This window comes from Ahaetulla prasina, chromosome 2, assembly GCF_028640845.1.
Source record: "Ahaetulla prasina isolate Xishuangbanna chromosome 2, ASM2864084v1, whole genome shotgun sequence".
NCBI lineage: Eukaryota > Metazoa > Chordata > Lepidosauria > Squamata > Colubridae > Ahaetulla > Ahaetulla prasina.
This window is the reverse complement of record NC_080540.1, coordinates 233,450,186-233,473,130: the sequence shown is the minus strand read 5'-3', so window position 1 is coordinate 233,473,130 and position 22,945 is coordinate 233,450,186. Positions and strand designations below refer to the sequence as shown.

At 34.5% G+C, this 22,945-nt stretch overlaps 1 protein-coding gene across 10 annotated transcripts in view; it reads right to left on the bottom strand.

Moving 5' to 3' along the window:
* Positions 1–3,707: 3,707 nt before the first annotated feature.
* Positions 3,708–22,945, bottom strand: part of CEP78 (centrosomal protein 78) — a 71,823-nt gene continuing 52,585 nt past the window's right edge. For all 10 annotated transcript variants that reach the window (XM_058173936.1, XM_058173933.1, XM_058173934.1 and 7 more), the window contains 11 exons: positions 22,077–22,251; positions 21,046–21,159; positions 18,600–18,664; positions 16,848–16,953; positions 13,766–13,901; positions 11,720–11,765; positions 11,373–11,516; positions 9,502–9,579; positions 8,636–8,802; positions 7,955–8,105; positions 3,708–4,680 (listed from right to left, as the gene is read on the bottom strand). In XM_058173936.1, the coding sequence (XP_058029919.1) occupies positions 4,186–4,680; positions 7,955–8,105; positions 8,636–8,802; positions 9,502–9,579; positions 11,373–11,516; positions 11,720–11,765; positions 13,766–13,901; positions 16,848–16,953; positions 18,600–18,664; positions 21,046–21,159; positions 22,077–22,251 (1,677 nt within the window). In that variant the 3' untranslated portion in view covers positions 3,708–4,185. The remainder of the gene's footprint in view (positions 4,681–7,954; positions 8,106–8,635; positions 8,803–9,501; positions 9,580–11,372; positions 11,517–11,719; positions 11,766–13,765; positions 13,902–16,847; positions 16,954–18,599; positions 18,665–21,045; positions 21,160–22,076; positions 22,252–22,945) is intronic.

Below are 22,945 nucleotides of genomic sequence, written 5' to 3'. Positions count from 1 at the left end.
TGGAAGGCAGGTTGGTAGCAATTATTTTTCTGCAGTTCTAATTATCCTCTGAAGTCTGTGTCTTTCTTGTTGGGTTGCAGAACCGAACCAGACAGTTATAGAGATGCAAATGACAGATTCAATAATTCCTCTGTAGAACTGGATCAGCAGCTCCTTGGGCAGTTTGAGCTTACTGAGTTGGCGCAGAAAGAACATTCTTTGTTGTCCTTTTTTGATGATGTTTTTAATGTTAGCTGTCCATTTTAGATCTTGCGATATGATAGAACCTAGAAATTTAAATGTTTCTACTGTTGATACTGTGTTATCTAGTATTGTAAGAGGTGGAAGTTTGGAAGGGTTTCTCCTAAAGTCTATCACCATTTCTACGGTTTTGTGTGTGTTCAGTTCCAGATTGTTTCGGTCGCACCATAAGGCTAGTTGTTCGACCTCTCTATATGCGGATTCATCATTGTCTCGAATGAGACCAATCACTGTTGTGTCATCTGCGAACTTCAGTAGTTTAACAGATGGATCATTAGAGATGCAGTCATTGGTATACAGAGAGAAGTGGGGAGAGCGCACAGCCTTGGGGGGGCCCTGAGCTAATTATACAGGTATCTGAAATGATTCTGCTTAGCTTCACCTGCTGCTTCCTGTTTGTTAGGAAGCTTATGATCCACTTACAAGTGTGTTCAGGTACCTGTAGCTGGTTTAGTTAGAAGAGTGTCTGGAATGATGGTATTGAATGCTGAGCTAAAGTCTACAAAGAGGACCCTTGCATAGGTCTTTGGAGAGTCAAGATGTTGTAGGATGTAGTGCAGAGCCATATTAACAGCATCATCTGTTGACCTATTTGTTCGGTATGCAAATTGCAAGGGGTCTAACAGCAGATCTGTGATGGTTTTCAAGTAGGAAAGCACTAGCCTTATTTCTATATATTGTTTTACAATATAGGATGCTTAAACCAATTGACAATTATAAAGGAAAAGGAACAAAAAACATGAAACACAGTTAAAAAGTCATTAATTAGTGACCAGGTAAAAGTTAATTAAAATAAACTCTCAAAAACAAGAAGCAAAAAAAAAATTGCATTCCTCAACCAAATTCTATTGATAGGGCATGACTTTTAGGACATAGCAGTGTTGGAAGAAAAATCCAGGTCGTTCCAAGCCGGGAATAAAATGGAAGCTGCTTAAGAAAGAAGGTCCGTTTATTGATGAGCCGAACCAACACACATAGCATGCAATTCTGGGACAGCTGACAAATTAGCTTGATGAGTACAAGGTTTTTTATAGTTTCTGAAATGCTACTGGGGGTTTTGCAATGATTTGCAATGACTGAAGTGCCCTTAGGAGGTTGTGCAATGTAGTGAGCTCTGTGTCTAGTGCTAAATGATAGTGAGTTAATCCTATTATGTCCTAAAGGATCATGTTCTGTTCTTAGAATTTTGGTGGTGGAGAATGTAAATTTTAATCCCATCACTGGAGATGAAGGTCTCTCTGGGTTGGGAGTATAGAAATTTAATAAACTAAACTAACTAAACTAAGGTCTTTTGTTTATGAATAGATTTGCCGGATTTCTTAATGGGCACAAAATATCTGCTGGGGCCTATTAAGAAAGACTGAGTCTGCTTTGTCTTTAAGAGCGTGTTTCTCCATTTCTCCTTTGGAGAAATATATTCTGCCTCTTTTAATATTCTGCAAAATATTTCATTCTTCGGGGTGGGGGCAGCTTCCCACAATAGGATTAACCCACCACCATTGAAATAGTAAAAGGCACAAGGCTCACTACTTTCCACAGCCCCCTGGAGCATCTCAATCACAAAATCCCAGAACCCTATAAAGATCCATCCAATCACTCAGCTATTTTGTCAGCCACCCCAGAAACATGCTGCTGCTGAAGTTTCTGGAAACCTTTCCTTGTAGCCAGCCTCCATTGATTTTTTTTTCTTCCCAGTTTGGAACCAGACTGGATTTTTCTTCCAACAGAATTTTATCTCCTCTCTCTCACTTGCCTGAATCAATTGTGTCATTTCAGCATCAAAAAAAGAGCAATTTTAACCCAAATGATTAGATTTTTGCTTAAAACTTTATATTGAGACTGATTAGGACTAATGTAATAAGTATGTTCAATTAGTGTGGGATTAAAAAACAAAACAGGTATATCAATAATAGATAGGAAACTTAATGACTTTTCACTTCAAAATGAACTGTAAATAAATAAACAAACTGTTTATGCCAACTCAGTCATTGGGAATTAGACAGGAAACAAATGAGAGATAACTCAAAAAAGCAGGAAGCAGCAGGAGTTCCAGGTAAGAAGTACAAGGAGGAGTGGCCAGAAAGGCCCTGGGGGCCTGAGGGAATACATAGTAACAAAGACAGTAAATACATCAAGACAAGATTCAGCAGTGTATCTGCATTTGAAAGACAAAGGTCATTCTTTTTAAGACAGCAAAGCCCACATTCTGGATAAACGACCATTGGTTTGAAAGGAGGGGTAAAAGAGGCCTTTTATATTAACACTGAGCAGCCATCTCTCAACCAAGGGGGAGAGATACACCACTTATCTCCTGTCTACAACACAGTCCTTTCAGCAGTTCCAAGATTCTGCCCCATTTGCAGTCTGATAACAGGTGACCCTGAGGGCATACATAATCCCCAAGTAGCCTCAAGAGCTCTCAGGGAGAGTACTAAGATCAGATGACTGCTCTACTTCTGACAGCATGGGGCCCCATGCTGTCAGAAGTGTAGAGCAGAGTAGAGTAGAATAGAATAGAATGGGGTGGGGTGGGGTAGGGTAGGGTAGGGTAGAATGGAATGGAATGGAATAGAATAGAATAAACAGTGGAAGAGTGGAAGGGGTGGAAGGGGCCTTGGAAGTTTTCTAGTCCAACCCCCTGCTCAGGCAGGAAACCCTATACCAACTAATCCCTCTATACACTATGACCAGTGGCACAGAAAAAAAAAGTGACTTACGACCAGTTTTCCTCAAACAGCTGATCAAACTTTGGGTGCTTGGTAACTGGCAAGTATTTTCAATGGCTGCAGCATCCCAGGATCCTGGGATTGCCATACGCAACCTTCCTAGGGAGTTTCCGACAAGCAAAGTCAATGGGAGAAGTCAGATTCACTTAACAACTGCATGATTCATTCAACAACTTCAGTGATTTCCTAGCAACAGGGGCAAAAAAGGTCATAAATAGAGGATAATTCACTTAACAACCTTGTTGCTTAGCAACATAAATTTTGGGCTCAGTTGTGATCATTAAGTCAAGGACTGTTTGTAATTTCCATTTTATTCAAATTTAAATAAGTTTTAGTTATTAAAACTACATTATGTATTTTTATTATGACAAAGAAGTGGATAAGTTGAGATTGATGGTTTTTAAAAAAATGTATTTGGCATTTGGCGTAATCAGTGGCTGTGCATTGTGTCAGGATGTGTTGGGTTGTATCTTATTTACAGTTTGCATTTAGTAATGGCTTAATGAAATGCAGGGATATAAAATCAAGTTATAAATGCAAACCTGTTCCCATACAAACTGGATATATAGGTTCCTTGTTAGAAGAAAATCGCTTATGTGAAACAAATTGTTTTTAATACCAAATTATTAAATTTAAAAAATCCTTAAAAGTATTCAAGCTATCATTTAAAACAAGTTATATTTCTGACCAAAAAACCACCAAAGCTTTTTTTTAAAAATCTTTTTAATTTTAGTTGCTTCACAACAGCAATGAAACTCAATTTGAGAATGAATAAAATTTGGCATTAAGCAGATCACCAAAATGAATAGAAATAACAAACAAAAATCCTTTTTTACTTAGAATCATGTAAAAACTTTATTTACATTATAATTATAAATGAGAATTTGATTCACACCAGATTCTTTATAAAACCATATAAAAATCAATCTTTTGGAATACTGGCAACAAAGTTCTTAAAGACTCAAATTGCAAAAAAGGTAGGTATAAAAAAGCAAATCCTTACAATTCAAAAGTGAGGAAATTCTGATGTTCCAGATTGTTGCTAAGTTACAACTCTCAGCAGTTCCAACCAATATGACCAATCATATGGGATACTGGAATTGTTATTCACCAGCATGTGGTCACTGCTTCTCTACTTTTGCCACCATATGTAAATTATTGCATAATAATTTTGGATATCACCAAAGATTTATGCAGTAAATTGATTTCAGTGAATTCCTCAAGCACTTCCTACAGAATGGATGCTTTCCTGTATTTCAGAATCAGACTCCACTCTATCATTTTTAGAAAGGTCAGACTGTTGTAGATTTTTATCCTCTGTAGTAAAGCCTGTGGTGTAAGAAAGTTTTTTTGAGGGAACTTTACTATTTTCAACAATAGGAGCACCAAATTTGTTACCAAGCACATTGATAACAGGTTCAGAGACTGAAAGTCGAGCAGTAAGTATTTGCCTCACAGAGGAATCCCTTGTTTCCAATTCTAGAGGCTGGCTGTTCTTCTCAGATGCTGTCTGGGCAGGTTTTGGTTCATGATCTTCTATTCTCCAACTATCTATTTTAGCTTCAATGTCTTGCCACAAGCTTTGCTGGGATGGACCAACACCTTGAAGGTCTTGAGTTTTTGCTGTTGCTGGTAAGTCACTATTTACTGCTTGACATGAATCAAAGTCTTTCTGGAAAGTGAGAGGACTCAGAAAAGAGGTAGAGCCAGCATTCTAGGAAGAAAAGTTAAAACGATTAAAAATGACTTAATTAAATTAAAAACTGAAATAATTTTGTATGTCTAAGTGTAATCTATTTGCAAACCTAGCAGGTATTTTGGCAGGAAATTCCATTGATAAAACATGTCATGATACACAGACTTTCCAAAGGTGTAGTTAACAATTGCTTCCAATATCTTCCTTTTTGTAATGGTTTAGCCATAGTTAGCTGTGCTGCTAATGGCATATGCTACCATCAGTCACAAGAATGACAATTCCTAAAAACCAAATAAGTCATTTCACAATTTAACAGTGTCACTTCATATGTCTGAACTATTAGTTTAACACAGATTCAGGATATTGAAATACTACCATAACTCATTTCAATTAGGAAGTAACCCGTTCACTCCATGGTTCCTGTTTCAGAGCTATCTCAGTATGAAGATGTAAAAATAAGATATAACATAGAAGCATTTTGAGGCCTTGCCATTTGTTTTTTAGAATTAAAGCCCAATTGGGCTTATTATCAGGGGATGCCTTATTTTGGAGGAAACAGGGTGGGTGGGTGTGTATATACGTTTATATATATAAAAGTATATATATATATATACTTTTTATATATACTCTGTGTGTGTGTGTGTGTGTATATATATATATACAGCTGCGTGTATGTGTGTATATATATATATACAGTATATATATATATACAGCTGCGATCACACATTGCTCCCAGAAGCACGAAGCTGAAGCCTGAAGATGACGAATGAGACTTCGTCGAAACGTCGCCAAGACACTTCCAATTTTACACGGAGAAACCGAACAACCAAAGACCTATATATATATATATATATATATATATATATATATATATATATATATATATATATATATATATATATATATATATACTTTTACATATATAAAAGCGTATTAATCACAAAATCTCTAGAACTGTAAAGCCTACAAATCTGAAATGTGCCACATATGTTCCTCTTGGCTTCTAGGTGCTCACTAAGAAAGGATTTTTCGAAATGACCATCAGAGCATTAGTAGTTCCTATATTATTATTAACACACTCTGATGCTAAGAAGTTCTACTCCCCCTCCCCACCTGAAAAGAAATCTGTTTCAAATGCAAAACACAAGCAGAGGAGAGGAGTTTCACTTTCAGTTTTACTTTCACAGCAGGAAGCAGCTTTACTACAGAACAGTTGCGCTAAGCCACGCCCAACCTCCTTCCTGTCTCCTCCTTGCTCACACAGCAAGTACTGTTTGAGTTTCCGAACACCCTCCAACTCTCTCTCACACTGATGCTAGCCAGATGAATACCAATGGATACCGCGGGCTGGGACATTCTATTCCCCCTCCCCCTCTGTTCCAACTGCCAGTTGCATTATATTAACACATTCTGATGCTACAGAGTTATACATTCTACATTAAGTTTCAGGCTGTGTCAATTTATCAAGCCCGAGCATAGTTTTGTAGCGAAGCATGGGCACACACACACACACACACACACACACTGTATATATATGATCTATTACATTTAGAATATGATGTAATTTCTTTTTCAAAATGCTGTATAATGCCAATGGCCTTTCATTAGCAGGTTTTTGAGAAACCGAATGAAGTCACTGTATGTAAACCACTGTATGGTTAAAACACAAATTCTTGTGTTAAATGTTTAGTTATCAGTGGTAGCTATAAATTATGAGGCCAATTGGTGAGTTACAGCAACCACCATTCATCTTCAATTTGCTGCACAGAAATGCAACAAATGATAAAAGGACAGAGAGCATGTTCTAATTTCTCTCTGTGAGCCCATAACAGGCTAGTAAAAAATTAGTAACAGAATTATTTGAATACATGTTATAGAAATGCTAGTAGTAATAACGATGATATCTGGTATATTGTGCTTCAGGTATTTGTTGGTCTATTTTAAAATCCCACAGTATCTTCATCTTACTTTTCTAAGATTTTTTTTTTCAAATATGCAGTCTCAGTAGCTTTTGTTAATAGTAAAACTAAACTTTCTGTATAAATTCCAGCACATAAGTTATATCATGGCAGTGCATTTAATAATTTTGATATAATCATTACTGAGATTATCTATGGTTTCATCTTTGAACTTACATAGTAATACAGACCAACAGACACCTAAATCAAACCCAGCAATGTTTAGCATCAGCATGATCAAAATGAATAAAATGTGGTTCATAGAGATAGCAATAAACAATAAAAAACAATAAAATTGACAAAAAACAAATAGAAAAAGTAATGAAATATTGAGATTTGAACTTGAAAGACTTTGGAAGAAAGTTTACTATAATACTAATAGTAATTGGAGCTCAAAACGAACATAATATTGAAAAAAAAATGTATTAAAACAAAGGAAACCCCATATACACATATTATCCCCCCCCATTGAATTACTACAATATTAGTTTCCCACCTCTTCTAAAACAGGCCCAGAAAAATTTAGTAATTGGAGATCTTGAAGCCATGCCATTTTCTATTTCTTAAATTACAGGGAGTCCTTAACTTACAACCATTTGTTTGGTGACCGTTCAAAGTTACCGCAGCACTGAAAAGAGTGACTTATGACCATGTTTCACACTTAGGACCATTGCAGCATCCCCATGGTCACATGATCAAATTGGATGCTTGGTAAGCAGTGCATATTTATGACAGTTGCATTGTTCTGGGGTCATGTAATCACTTTTTGCAACATTCTAGCAAGCAAAGTCCTTGGAGAAACCAAATTCACTTAATAACCATGTTACTAACTTAATGACTACAATAATACACTTAACAACGATGACAAGAAAGGTTGCAAAATGGGGCCAAAGTCGCTTAACTGTCTCACTTAGCGACATAAATTTTGGACTCAACTGTGGTCATAAGTCGAGGACTGACTATAACTGGAATTATATTGGAATTGGTGGCCTCTAAATCAATCAACCAAGTTATAAAATTAATAGATTCACTATTGGAAAATTTAATAGACTTGACACCATTGACTTTGCAAAAAAAAAATTGCTTAACATTTCTTACATACTATGAATCCTATGCTCTTAGTTAGAACCCAAATAATCAGACTGCAACATAGTTGAGACATTATGATCGTCGTTGAATGAATAGTTATTTCTATTATTTTCATTATTATTTACAAGGCTGTTCAAGTGTAGCAGAGGAAAGATAGAAATGCAGAAGAGAACTAAGTGAAAATTTTGCAAAGCAAATAGTTTTTTAGAAAATACAAATTATGGGCAGTGAGTTAACAAGCTTACTTTAAAATTCTGCATGTGTTCTTGTCTTTCTTCTTCAAATGACTTCTCCCTTTCTATCAGAGTTGGCTTTGCAGTAGAAGTCATTTGGGGATGATGTAATACGCCAAAATCTGATTGATCTATACCAGCCATTGTTGCAAGCTGTCCAAGGCTGCAAAATATGAAAATATGACAAATTCCCTTAAAAAAATAGTGAAACTATAAATTTTCAATTTAATTATTTATATAATTAAGCTCTGAAATGGTAGAAGAAACTAAATTACTATTTTATTACAAACAAGAGAATCCCAGGTACCATCCACCTATAAAATTATAAGGAAATGTAAATTGTCTTCAGATATTTTTTAAATATATCACAACTGGAAAAAAATATAATATAATAAAAACTCCAGAAAAAGGACAGATACCAATTATGAAATACATAATTTCTTCCTTATTTTTGCCCCATAATCTCATTCCAATAAAAGGGTGTGCTGAACTTGTTCTGAACTGGACTTGTTCTGCCCAGCAATTTCTTTAAAACCACAGGAAAAAACCTTCAACAAATCAGTTTTTGCTTTTCAAGAATGATTCGGTAATTTTGATATTTTAAAGGATAAAGCAATACTATTCTTTAACCCTGTTATACACAGACATACAGCATCAAGGATCATTCAAAAGGCAATCAAGGGCTTCTCTTACCCAGCATCTTTAAGAAGATCTAAAAAAGCATGAAACTTTTGGAAAGAATTCTCAATGCTACCAAGCACTCCTTCGTCTTCTAGTATTGTGCTGGCTACTGATTGTGCATGGACAACTTCTGAGAGAGAGCAATTTATATTCCGTAATTGAGTGTTTTCCAATTCCAACTATAATAAATAATGAAACAAAATTGTAATACTGCAAATATATTTTCTCCAATAAAGATTTTTGGAATGAAATGCTATCATTTCCTTTAGATGCTCACTTTCCTTTATGGTATCCCAGATGAAATAAGAAATACTTGAGCGCAGTAAGAAAGAAATGCAGCAATTATGGCCATCTAAATAAATAAATATTCATCAACTAGCTTGAGAATTCATCTGCAACTTGCTGTTCCATAAGGAAAAGGACAAAAAGAAATCAGAATTAGAGTTCTGCTTCTTCTCATTTGAGGAAGAAAAATGTTTTGCTACTATGGTATCAAAATTATGCAATTTATCAGAAATCATTTGGTGCATTATGAAAACTGTAAAATGCCTTTTTGTTTATACAGATTATCAGTCCTGAAACCAAATATACTTAGATACTATATTAAAAGGGGGAAGGGAGAAAAATCAAAGGCGGGGGTTTCCCAGCAGATACTGCAGTGGTGTTACCTGACAATTCAGTGACTATATAATGTTAATATTCCTGTAGCATTCATATTTGGCCCTCATGCCAGGTAAATTTAGGCTCTTGCCAGTTCTTACCCCAACAATATTACATAGCATGGAAACTATTTTTTTATAAAATGGAGGTCAAACACCTTGAAGAAAAATATTGTTTCCTATTGCATGTTGGTATCCAAGAAAGAAAATGATTGTTACCTCCATTATCCGTTCTTCAGCAATCATTCTTGCTTTTCGTTCTTCTTTTAGTCTTAAGTGACATTCTTCATACTCCATCTGTCAAAATGCAGACTGTGATCCTCTGAAGCATTTAACAATGGTATTTTAAAGACAACGCACTTAAAAGTCTTATTTTAGAATTTTGAAATTTCTGAATTTCCTTGGTTGAAGTGTACATTCTGATCTTAAAGTGAAAGATTTTAACATTTTAAAAAATCAAATTACCTTAAACAAAAATGCTGCTTTCCTAATTACTTAAAAATCAGGCAATACAACTGAAACATTTACTAGACTCATACAAATCTTAGATGTCTGCAGTAATATATTCCTTTATTTTATTTTAATAAAAATAAAAATCTTTAGATTTGAACATTAAGTAAAATACCTCAATTATTGGAAAAACCTTGCTTGGATGTAAATTTGTTTTAAAATACTTATCTTAAAAGCACTAGTTACAATTCTGCAGTTTTTATAAACTGGTCCTGTAATAATGGTTTTTAAAAAGTTGATTCCTGCTAGTGAACTTCGTTTGACAAAGAGATAACATCTATTAATCAAAAGGCATTGAAAAGTTATATAAAAACTTTCACTTCCATATGCTAGTCCTCAAATGAAAATGTGTACATTTGTGAATTTGATGGCATCAGGTATTCTTTCATTTTTCAATAATTCTAGAACCAGTTTTCAACTAAGAACAACAAAAGGCAATAGCTTAAAAATAATGGATTGGCTCATTCACATTATGCTAAGCCATGATTTTAACCATAAATTGTTGAATATGCCATTTATGCAAGCTAAATCCAAAAGTATACTTTAAAAGTATTGTGAACCACTTATACAAAAAGCTCAGTGGTAAAGTCCAGATTCTTTATTTGTACAGAGGTCCCAGGTGCAACCTTAGAAATATTTCAAGTATTGAGTTAAAACCTCCCACACTAAGGAGACTGACTGTCAGCAGAGAAAACCAAATAGATCAGTAACTTAATAAAAAGTAATTTTAAAGACTATAAGTGTGTATTTAAATATCAAGACATAGATTCTAAAAGGGATATGCATAAACAAGAGGAACTATAGATCAGAGGCTTTCATCATAATGACAAAAGCAAGGCTGCACCCTGCCTGTTTTATTTATACATGCAGTGTTATAGAAAACATAGAAAAAGGGTGAAGATAAAACAATGCTGATCTCAACACATGCCTCTATGGAAAACTCTACAGTTCCCGCTTAATGCCCATTCACTTAGCCAACTATTCAAACTTTTAACGACTTATGAACGGTCCTATAGTAGGACCCCTAAGGTCATATTAACAAAGTTCAGGCCTATCCACCTTTTGGCCACCTGCTTACTCACTGCTACCAGCTGCCCCCACCATCTGATTCTGCCTATATTGCAAGCCAGAACTGCCGCAGGGCTCTTCTTTCGTGCCACTTTTTTTGTGTGTGTGCAGGTGGAGCCAGAGTCTCCATTCATGCCCCACCCAGGTCTTCCTTCTCTTTCCTAGGCAGCATCTCTTCCCCATTTCCCCCAAAGTCATCCACAAGTTCCATTACAATGAGTTTTGACAGTCCAGGACGGAAAAAAATCATATCTCTTTGCCTAGCAATTAAGCAGTACTTACATGTGTATTCTTTCACTTAAAATGTCACAGGAAAAACTGACCCTATTCCAAATTGCGTAATTTTGTAATCCCTTACCAAGATTAAATGAAATGAAGATATTAATCTTTATTAAACATCTATATTTCATTTAAGATCCATATTTTAAAAAAAAATACTGCAATCTTATTGGGATAATTTCCATAATATTGCTATTAATTTAGTAATTGCTTTTTAAATTGTTAAGCCATACCTGTAACTGATGCCACTGTTTTAAATTGGTTAATTTGGAGGATTCTGTGGCATCCTTTCTGCAAATCATATTGTCCATGGTACCCTCTGTCTCAGTTTCAGATGCAGAAGCACTTTCTACAGTCACAGTCACAGGAATACCTGTCTGAGTATATAACGCAAATATAACTGTATTAGCTCTAATTTTATTGTCCCACTTTATAAATAAATTATATAATATTTGGCAAAGTTGACAATAAGTCAACAGTCAAAATTATGTAACACTTGTTAAAATATTTCTGAATGAAATACTCTTCAAAAATTCACTTATAAAAGTTTAATTTGTAGATTAGAATTCATTTTACTTACCTGTATCTGCAATGGAAATTCATGGGTATTTTTTGCAGATGAAGCCCTAAAACAAAATAAGATTTGAAAAGATTTAAAAACAAAATACATTTGAAGTAGCCAAAGATTTAAATCTATCAATACAATAAAGTAATCCTATTTTCTCAGAAGACTTTGATCATGGATATATTTCAATACCTATAAGTTAACCTCTCGCCTTTAGCATCACCATCCTATAAACCAATGGTAGTCAACCTGGACCCTACCGCGCACTAGTGGGTGTTCCAGCTTTCATGGTGGGCGGCAGGGTTTTTTTCCGATACTGAAGCACTTTCCTTTTTTTTTAATTTAATTGAATTTTTAAAAAAATTTCATAGCATTATTTAAAAACATTTTCAATAGGTTTTCATAAAATTCCCCGTGACAATTTAAATTTCTGAAAATATACTATTTGTATCGCCCGTGCATAAGTTTAGTTCACGTTACGTAAGTGAAAGTAAATGGCGCTATGGTGCGACCGCAAACAAAAGAGCCTTGTCCCAGAATAGCTCATGCATCTCCCCCCACACCACCCAGCTGTAACAGACAAGCAGAGCTGGTAGCCGGAGCCCCCCTTCCCAAACCCAATCCACGATGTGCGAGAGGAATGTGCAGACGACGATTCACGGCGCATTACTGTGGAACCAGTGGGCGGTTAGAAAATTTTACTACTAACAGAGATACAAAAGTGGGCGATAGGTATAACAAGGTTGACTATCCCTGCTATATACTATAAATTCAGATCTCCACAATAAACATATACAAAATTTTTAAAAAAACACTTAGTTATAGAATGCAATGTAAACAAGAAGCCACACTTCTTAAACATCAGACTGTCAAAAACTTGGTAACGATGATGAAGTATGGATCATGAAAGACTATTATTTCTTTTTCTTCAGCACACTGCCATTTATCCCTACTATTTTCAGCAAGAATCAGAGAAGCAACATCCTTATCAACTGACTCAATGCCAAATCTACTGTACCAAAATTGAATATTGTTATCCCAGTTGGGAAGGAGAAGTGTCTGAGTGAATTTGGGTGAAAGAATAAAAAGAGTTTTAACAAAAGTGGCTCAATTTTAAGAGAGAGATGACATACAGAAGATGATTTACATGTTTTATAAAGACATACAATTGCATTTCATTTACTTCCTTTTCAAGCAATTCAGAATCATTCTGTCAGCTGACCAGAATGATTGTTCCTTTGACTGTAGACAAAGTCTGTTTCATTGTCCATTAAAATCACAATGACCTAATATCACGTCACAACTATATATCACAACTATATAGCTATATAGCTATTTATTTTTTATTATTTCCTTTATTTTGTATGGTGTAAAATTTTATTTTGCTTTTAGGGGAACTCTGGCAAATGACTGCAATAAAATCTGTTTTAGCAGATAGGATTTACATTTTTTATAACTATGTAAGTTTTCACTGTGTTTGTAAAAATATTGTGGTTTATATTGATGTTGTTTCTTTTGTGTGATTTTAATACCTGTTTAATTCTTATCCGTTAATTTTTTATAGTCTGGCTGGACTATATTTCAGGAATGTTAATTTTTAATTCCTTTGATTGAGTGCATATGCTACAGTTTAGAGTCTAGCTACAATCTGTGAAACTACACAGTTTTCCCCAAAATAAGACCTCCCTGGATAATAAGCCCAATTGGGCTTTTGAGTGCCTGCACTAAAATAAGCCCTCCACCGAAAAAAAAATAAGCTCTCCCCAAAAATATTAAAGCGCATGTGCAACTGGTCTCTACATTTCCTCTGGTTAGGATTAGGGAGACAGAGCTGGAAGTCAGGTAAGACAGCAAGAGAAGCCCCATCTTGCTCCACGCGCCCCAAAATAACAAGACCTCCCCAAAAATAAGGTCAAGCGCTTATTTCAGGGATCAAAAAATATAAGACAGGGTCTTATTTTCTGGGTACCACGGTATTTACTTAGATGTATTTTGTGAATTCAGTTTTTCAAAACCCCAACTATATATGTGGACACTTTTAACACTTTCATTACACATTACCTATGGTGCTTTGCACGTTCAGCAGTACGCCAGGGCAAGAAGCCATGTGTCCCTGGAGGTAATGGCTTTGGAGCATAGTTGTCTTGATCCCATGAAGTTGTCTTACCAGAACTGGGTGATTTTTTTGATGAAAATCCTGCGCCAAGCAAAAGAAAGAATACTTTCAAATAACCTACATAAACAAGTGCTGAATTTTTAGGTTAGAGAATATGGATGGCATTGAATTTCTACTGTAAATTCAGTTGTCTAAAAAAGCTATTCAATCTACTAAGAAACTATTTCATTCCGCAAACTCTAGATTTAATATTCAACAATTAGAAGCTACCACCATGTAATTTTAGCTGTGGAAATGATAATAGAATTATCTTCTTGATACATAATTCTTCCCAGTGACCCAAACTGGTACTCTCCAGATGTCAGTACATCTGGAAGGTACCAAATTGGACAAGGCTGAAAAAGCAATTTGATTTTGCAGAATTTACTATTAATTTGCTTAAGGTTTTCTTTTCATGCTTTTAATCCGCAAAATACAGGATGAACTAAATTCAGACCGTTTTTTTCCCAGAGAAAATGTTACTGCACTTAGGAATTCTCCAGGTCGTTATATCAAATGAGTAAGGTATTTTTTAGAAGAAAATGATAACCAATTTGAATATTAATATAATTTATATAATAAATTGTTTATGGAGCCTGATTTTCTTTTTATATTTTATTTATTAGACTTGTATGCAACCTATCTCACCAGTGGTGATTCTAAGTAGCTTACAGATATACAGTTAAGATACACTGTAAAACATTAAAATAACAAGTAACATCACATCTTATAGCAACTATAAACAATATTTTAAACAGAGTCTAACAAATGTTATTAGAAAACATAACAATTTTTTCTACTAAAACTTTGATGAAAGGGCAGGTACTTCATTTTCTGCCGTCAAAGACTAATGTTTTAAGTACAGCTGCAATATATACTATAGAACACTAGAACATGGTAATGTGATTCTAAATTCCCAATAAAAACAAATGTACATACATGTTTTCAGCCTATTATAATCAGGATATACAAAAGGCTTTATTTCAAACTTGTTCAGGTGTGAAACTTCATGAAATGGAACATTTCAGGCATTATGCAAATGTTCTGAGCTTGAAAGACTCTCTTTGATGCTCAGGACAATATTTCACATTTGATAGTGACAATAAAATAAATAATATGCAGAATTACAGAAGAAATACATTCAATTAGTTTCATGCCAAAATGAATAAAGGACTGCAGTTTTAGCTCCAAAAATCTCATTTTGTATGCTTACCTCTGTGTCTCCAAATTACTGAAGCGAAAGCAGAAAAAAATAGCCAAACAGGAAAAATCACCAAGAAAGCATAGTCTAGATACCTTTCCATTTATAACATGAAATTTGTAATTAACTTCCTAAGACTTCTTGAATGAAGCTAATACAAACTATGCCAAGCAACTCAGTACTTTCAATAGAAAGTAGAGGCATTACAAGGCTTGTTTTTCCTTTGTAAATTTGAATCAAGCTTGTCTTATAAAATTTAGAATTGTAAATTAGAAAATCCAAATATAGATACATATACACAATGAAAGCTATATATATTAATGTTTATCAATGTATACAGATATTTAGGCTTCAGAACAGTATTGAAATGTTTCCATTATCAGATGACAAATTGGTATTTAATATACATGTAATTCAACATATACCCAAACTATGCTTAAAATGGAACATTTAATAAAATTCTTAATTAAGAATAGTTAACATTTGAGATTCACACACCAAAAGGTTCTTTATGGTTGACAGGGACACAAATGTAACATCTCTCCACACAGTTTTAAAGTGCTTCTTTTCTCAGAATCATTTGCAGCTGATGAGAACCACCATGCCATCCAAAGAAATCAGATAGCTGCTTTAAAAAGTTACTCAAAAATATTACATTCAAATCCCTACATATTTTGAACTTTCTTTTTGGAATTCACTGTGAAATGCCAGAGGACTAGTCTCCAGTTTAATAGACAGAATGGAAAGGTCAGAGCCAGATAGAACAAAAACATAGTTGGACTTACTTCCAAGTAAATTAGTACACTCTTATACAGGGAAAGGAATAACATAGTAGTGATAAAAAATAAATTATATTTTATCTAAATTTCCAGAAATAGCCAAGAATAGGCTTTGAGAATCCTTGATAAATTGAGTAAAGCAAGCATTCACTGCACATTTAAAATCTAGTCAAATTTGTTAGTCTTATAAAGGTATAATTTCCTTACTGTAATATATGAGTAGAAATGCCACCAAAAGCCTGTAACTGGATTTTTTGTTCCTATTTAATATATATGAAAAGTATTCATACTTCTATTCAGGTTGACAATTATCATATGATAGAACAAAATGCAAATGTAAACACTTTAAATGGTATTTTGTAAATTTTGGAGCTTAAAAAATACATTAGCTCTCTTGGTTATTGAGATAGTTTTGTACTTTCACAGAAAGATTTGAGAGCTGACTTTTTATTTGGTTGAAACACACTGACTAATGAGATTAATCATAACACAATTAGATCATGTTTTCTTGTGGTTTCTAAATGTTAAAAGATCAGGTAATCAAATTACCTGCATCAAATAATTATTGTCAGTCTATTTGGGCGTTCATTAAGAAACTACTGACAACTTGTTAATTTCAGTTTTTAAATTGTTATACATGCATAACAGAATAGAAACACTGGTGATGTTACCTAGTTTGGTAATGAAATGTCTGCAAATAAACAACCAACCTCAGAAAGCACTAAGGACCCCACAGTTCAACTATCCTCTTCTACTGGTATAAGACAACGGCCCCCACCTTTTGGGACCATTTCCGTGGAGAGAGGTTTTTCCGCGGATTGGAGGGGGCATGGTTTCATATGGTGCCTACATCCTGTGGATGGGGCTTCACTTGTATCTGGCATGCTGTGGCCTGGTGCTGGTCAACGGAAAGGGGGTTAGGGAACTCTAGTACAAGAGAATAGTAACTCGCTGATATAATAAAATAATTTATATATCAACTCATACAAAAAGAAGAAAAATAATTACCAATACGTATAGTAGCTTTTCCTTTTCTGCCATTTCCCAAGACAACTGTTCTTTTTCTGGGTTTGTTTTTAACATCTTTTGAGAGCGGAGAAGAAAGCCACTTGTACTAGAATACCAGGGGTGGAAAACAGCAAATACTTTGGTTTAGTAATAGTTAGTTCCAACTTTAAGTAACATGCAATTACACATACTAAAGAGGCTTTAAGATAGCACTAATTTAAAAAAATTAAATAGATACCTTTTTCTTTATTAATAAAACTGTTTCTTTAATAGTTTGGGTGGGATGACTAATACTATAAAAATAAGACAAAAGCTCAAAATAATCTTGATAGATAAAAGAAATTTGCTGAAACAGAATTAAATGTAAAAGAGGAAAAAGTTCTTCATTTAGGTAAAGAATTATACAGTTGTGGAGTAGGGAATCTCTGGCTGATAACATGTACCAAACGGATTGTACAGTTGATCAGAAGCTTCATCAGTCAGTCAAATGCAATTTTAGGCTACATCAATAATAGATTATAGAAAATAGTATTTCTATTATTTTGCATCAATTAGACTCAATTCAAGGACTGTATCCTCTTCTACAAAACATTCCCCACTAGTAAATTATCCATTTAAGCAAAACCAAATACTGGTATATTTAGACTAAACCGTCGTCTAAATACTTGCATGAATGGAACAAACACTACCTAATCTATTTTGATTACTTTGCAGACAACCCACAAGAGATTCCTTCACCTATTGATTTCCATGGCTACTAATTTGCAGAAAAAATAGTAATAGGTTTGGTGAAACTCTAACTTCGTAGTTAAACTATCATCACATAATCTGAATTTTAGTCTGACCCGCAACAGCTCTTTTGCCTACTGACGAACATGAACCAGTAAGATAGCAGGTGGAAAAACCATGTCAGATGCCACATGCAATTCTTTTATGTACAGTTTTGTAAATAGCAAGTTGCTGAGAATATCACTTTCATACTATGGAATTCACAGGTTTCTTACAGTACCAATATTATATAAATCTATATTGAGAACAATGGATGACATCATTCTGTGCTTTAGGACTGGAACAACTTTGATTCCCAATCTTGAATTACAGACTGAAAAATTGGTAACTAGATAACAGAACTGATATTGATGGAAAATACTCAATATCTATGCAAAATTTACTTGAATTGAAGTAACTGTCTCAAGCAGATCAGGAAAAATGCACCCTTGAACATACTGAAAAATAAAGTTCTTTACACGGGTGGTTCTTGTTTAATGGTCAAAATTGCAATAGACCCCGAAAAGATACTTACAACCCAATTTTGAAGTTACAACAGCCATACTCAACCCTGCAATCAGATGTTGCATTTTGGTTGCTTGGCATCGGCTTGCCTTTATAGCCATTTGCAGTGTCCTGTGTGTTCCGTGACTACAATTTTCAATGTTTGTTCCAGGTTTCTGGCCTTTATTTCTCACAAAGAATGCACAGTGGATACAACAGATTTGCTTAATGACTGCTGCAAAAAATGTAGTAAAATTGGGCAGTCTCATGATGACTCATTTAATGACTGCAACAAATTACAACCATAATTCTGGCTCAATTCTGGTCAGAAATTGAAGACTATATGTAAGAGTTCCACTGTAAAAAACCACAGAGGAACCTACAACAATTTCAATTAGAGTAAAGGCTAGCAGAAACATTTTGCATTATTTTATGTTCATTACATTATTAATATAATAATGAAAAATATTTAGCTTATACCTCCAAGTTAGTGCCATTGGCATTCATGAGAACCTTTTCAATTATTTTCTTCATTAATGCATGATCTATAAAGATAGAATAATAAAAAGTTAATGCTTACATCAAATACTTCCAAAAAAAGAAAGGCATTTCTATGTGACTTATTGATCATTGCTTTTTTCTGCTCTTAGTTACAACTAAGTTACAACTAGAACAGAGCCTACCCACTAAGGTTGCAAGTCATGATGACTGTTAAGTGAAGCACATACATGAACACCTCGCTTAATGATCCCCACTCCACCCACACTCTCCCCAAAGCGGTCATTAAGCATTAAGCAGAGTACAGACTGCACAGGAGTGGGAGAGGCCCTCTCCCTAAAGCACCCAATGCTCCACTTCCCACCCCTTAGCATCCCTGCAGACCCCACGGTGCTGTCCCAGAAATGGGCACAACTTTTAGAGAAGCTATAATTCATTTCAGCTTCTCCAAAAATGGTGCCCACTTCTGGGACAAAACCACGTGGCCTAGGCATAGTTAGGGGCAGAGTGGCCTGCTTTCCTTCCCCAACACAAGTACCAGAGCTCTACAAAAGGTAAGTAAACAATTAGTGACAGGAAGGTGGAAGAGGCTATAAGACACAATAAAGTGGGAAGCAGGCACAAAGCGCAGGGCAGGATGAGGTACAACAGGTGAAGGGGCCACTGCAGCATCCCTGAGTGGTAAGGGCAAATTTTCTTCATGTGGGCACTGCAGAAGCCATAACTTTTAAACCTTTTAAACCTTATAAATAGCTTTTAATGGTCTGTTGTAACTTCAGTCATTAAGTGATTGGTCGTAAGTGAAGAACTACCTGTATTATTGTAGTATAATACAGGTAGTCCATGCATAATTAGGTAATTCTTATACATAGTTTAGATTCAATATGTAATATATTAATGCTTAGATTTCAAAAGAAACTAGTTTTTAAACAATAGTGCAAGAAAAGATAAGCCATATTTACTGCCTTCAGTAGTTTTTATACTAAACAAAACTCCAGGGTTCGTTAAGGTAATGTTTGTTTATTCTAATCTCATTATTAAATGTTTATTTCCTACTTTTTTCTTTTACATTTGGTAGAATATCATGCATATACTTGAGTTCAATGCTCTTCTGGCTATCTAAGGAAAAGACATTAACCCACATACCTTTTTTGAACCAATTTTTCACAACCAATTATGATAACAATCAATTCTTGCTGTCAGAAAACACATAGCATAAATTTATTGTGACAGACAAGTCAGATGTGGGCTCCTCATATCTTTCTCTAGATAGCTGCGCAGCATATGAGACTCATAAACATATAATTTTGACTGCAATTCCTTGAATCAAATGTTATCTTCTCCCAGGATTGACTGTAGCCAAGTGATCTCGGGAAGTGATTCTGGTGAATTTATGCATTGCAGACAGGCGCTAAAAAGCAACTTTGCATTTTGCTTTTAAGTCTGAAACACTATACAGTACAGCTCTACAGAAGCCAGCAATAAAAATCCATAAGTATCCTGGGAGAAAAGATTTGAAAGCCTAAAGAGAATAGGTTGTCATTAAAAGTAGCAATCATGCTTCTTCAACTGTTTAAATTATGACCCTCTACTAAATTTTGGGATTTATTTGGCATTATCTTTTTCTATTCATATTTGAAGTCATCTTCTGATGTTGCTTTTCAAAAAGGAAAGTTATAAACTATGCCCTGATTTTTCTTATACTGAAATTGAAGGAAAATGTAAAAAAAATAAAAAACAGAGTATACAAAACTAAAAATATTTTTGTTCTGAACCTGAAAGAAACCATCATATTCTGAAAGTTCTAAAGTAACTGCAGCTTGGCAGAACCATACAAACAAAAAGCTAGGAGGAACTCAAGAGTAAATAGTGTGAGTACAGTAAGTCTAGCATACATTTCTCCCTCTTTCCTTCTTCTCCACACAATCTGTGCATTGTTCCATTCCCCCCTACCCCATATTCTCAGTACCTTCCCTTCCCAACCCATCTTTCTCCTCAGTTCCCCTTCCCCCACCATTACCAATGTGGAAGTGAGGTACTGTATATTTCATAAATCTGCCTATCCCCTATCATTCCAATTCCCTCTTTCCCTACTGCCACTGGGAATGTTTATATATGCAACTGCCAAGAAAATCCTCACTTGACTTTTTCCTTCTTTCCCCCTCATCTAATCACTTCACTCCAGAACAAAAGTTTTAGTATATTCTGAGAATAACGGTTTTCTGAGAACATCAGAAATGTGTGCCAGACCACCTGAAACCAACTGTGCATGAAACTGTTTATGCATGGAATGATTTGCACATCCCCATGAAAATGACATTATTTTATAATAAAGAAAATGCTGTGTGCGTTATAAATTCCAGGTAAAATGGAATTTAAACTTTAATTCTTTTAAACTTTCAGAAAAAAGAAATAGAAACAGACATACCTACTAATGGATTTTTTCTGATGTCCAGAACCACCAATGTTCTGTTAGTTTTAAATGAATCCAAAAGTGATTTTGCCCCCTCACTGCTGATTCCACATTGCTGCAAATCAAGTGCTTGAATAATAGAGAGCTGACATTAATACACCGCATGGTCTATGAATATTTAAGCACCAATGTCTATAAAACAAATAGATTATTTCTGCCATCATCTATCAACACATAATTACAATTCAAAGAAAAAATAAACTATTTTAAATACTATACCCTGCAGTTTCCATCACATCAATAATAATTTGTCAGTTTCATGGTTGCATAACTTTCACATAGCAGTTTGACAAGTTTCCTGATTAATTTTATTTAAGGCTCTCTTAAGATTGATGATGCACTCTTTATAATGATACAAGATCAGTATTGACTTCACATGGATTTTATGATGGTGCATAGGTTAAAGCACACAGACAAGAACTCACTATACATTTCCATTTCACGAACAATAGAAACATTTTTCCTCACAGCAATTTCACCAAATGTAGTGTAAGAACAGATGCTAAAAAAACACACCAGAACTTCAAGCATATCAATAATGCCATCAGTTGGCAACTTGTAACACTGGAGACATTACTTTCCATTCACGTCTTGTTGTAACAGTACATAAATCCACTATGTGCCTAATCCACCTCAGAAGAAAAAGTCCTTTTAGACTTATAGTCTTTAACACATAACACATATGTTACTTGCAGGTGAGGACAAATCCTTTAGAATTCAATTTTTACATACAGTCTTAAAAAAATTAAAAATGAGAAAAGGTAGTAATTGTGTTAAGCTACATTTAAAAAAGCAGTTCACATAAATCTGAGAGCTAGAACATGTCATTAAAAAGTGTATAATAAACTTGAATTATATTAAAAGAATCATATTAGATCTTTAAATAATTTGGAAAAGCAGCAGTCTGACATTTTAAAAATTGAATTACTGATCAGTAAAACACAAAAATAAATGAACTCATTCAGAACTAAATCTACAAAACATACCTTTTAGCCACAGATCTTCTGCAAGGCAATCAGCTAAAACAGCAGCACCTCGATCACCAATAAGTGCATTGCAGTTGAGTGTGATGCGCCTCAAGCCAGCCATACAATCAAAATCAGGTCTCCTATAGCGGAGACTTTCAGCCCAAGCTTCACCGTGTCTTTTCATTGCCTGGTGCTGTAAAAGACCATAATAAACATAGCTCTTGAAAAGGTGACTTAGAAATTAATTTGTTTTTTTAGGAAAAATAAAAATGGAACTGAAAAATGAGTTATTAAAAAGATATAAAATATTTTATTTCAAATTATTTCCTCTGAGAATACAGTTTTATCTTATATGAATTTTATCCTATTATGAATTTGAGAAAGACAGATGAGTGTTTGTAAGTACATTCATAAACTATGCAATCCTATACCACATCCTCAGAAGAAAGTATAATTTGGCTAATAGACTCATTGACAAAAAAGACCACAGTGTAAGATTATATTGTAAGCATAAGTATTTTATAACCTCCATAAATACTATTTAAAAATGTTTTGTCCAGAAATAAGTGTTGCAATTCTAAATACTTAAAACCAACTCTTCCCAACCCAGTATCCTCCATATTTTTGGGGTTGTTTGTGATGTATCTGATTATAATTATTATTCAAAATGACTGAAATGGATGATGACTGTAATCTGAAAGAGAGGATGGGAAAATCTGCTGAAATTTAAGAAGCATGCAGATAGAGAAAAATTGAACATATCTACAAACAAGCTAAAACATCTATAAACATATGGCACAGAAAGGAAGGAGAGTGTACAGGACAAGACAACCAAACAAGCAAATAAAAAAATCTGAAAATTTAAGAATTGTTTCAACAACTGCTTG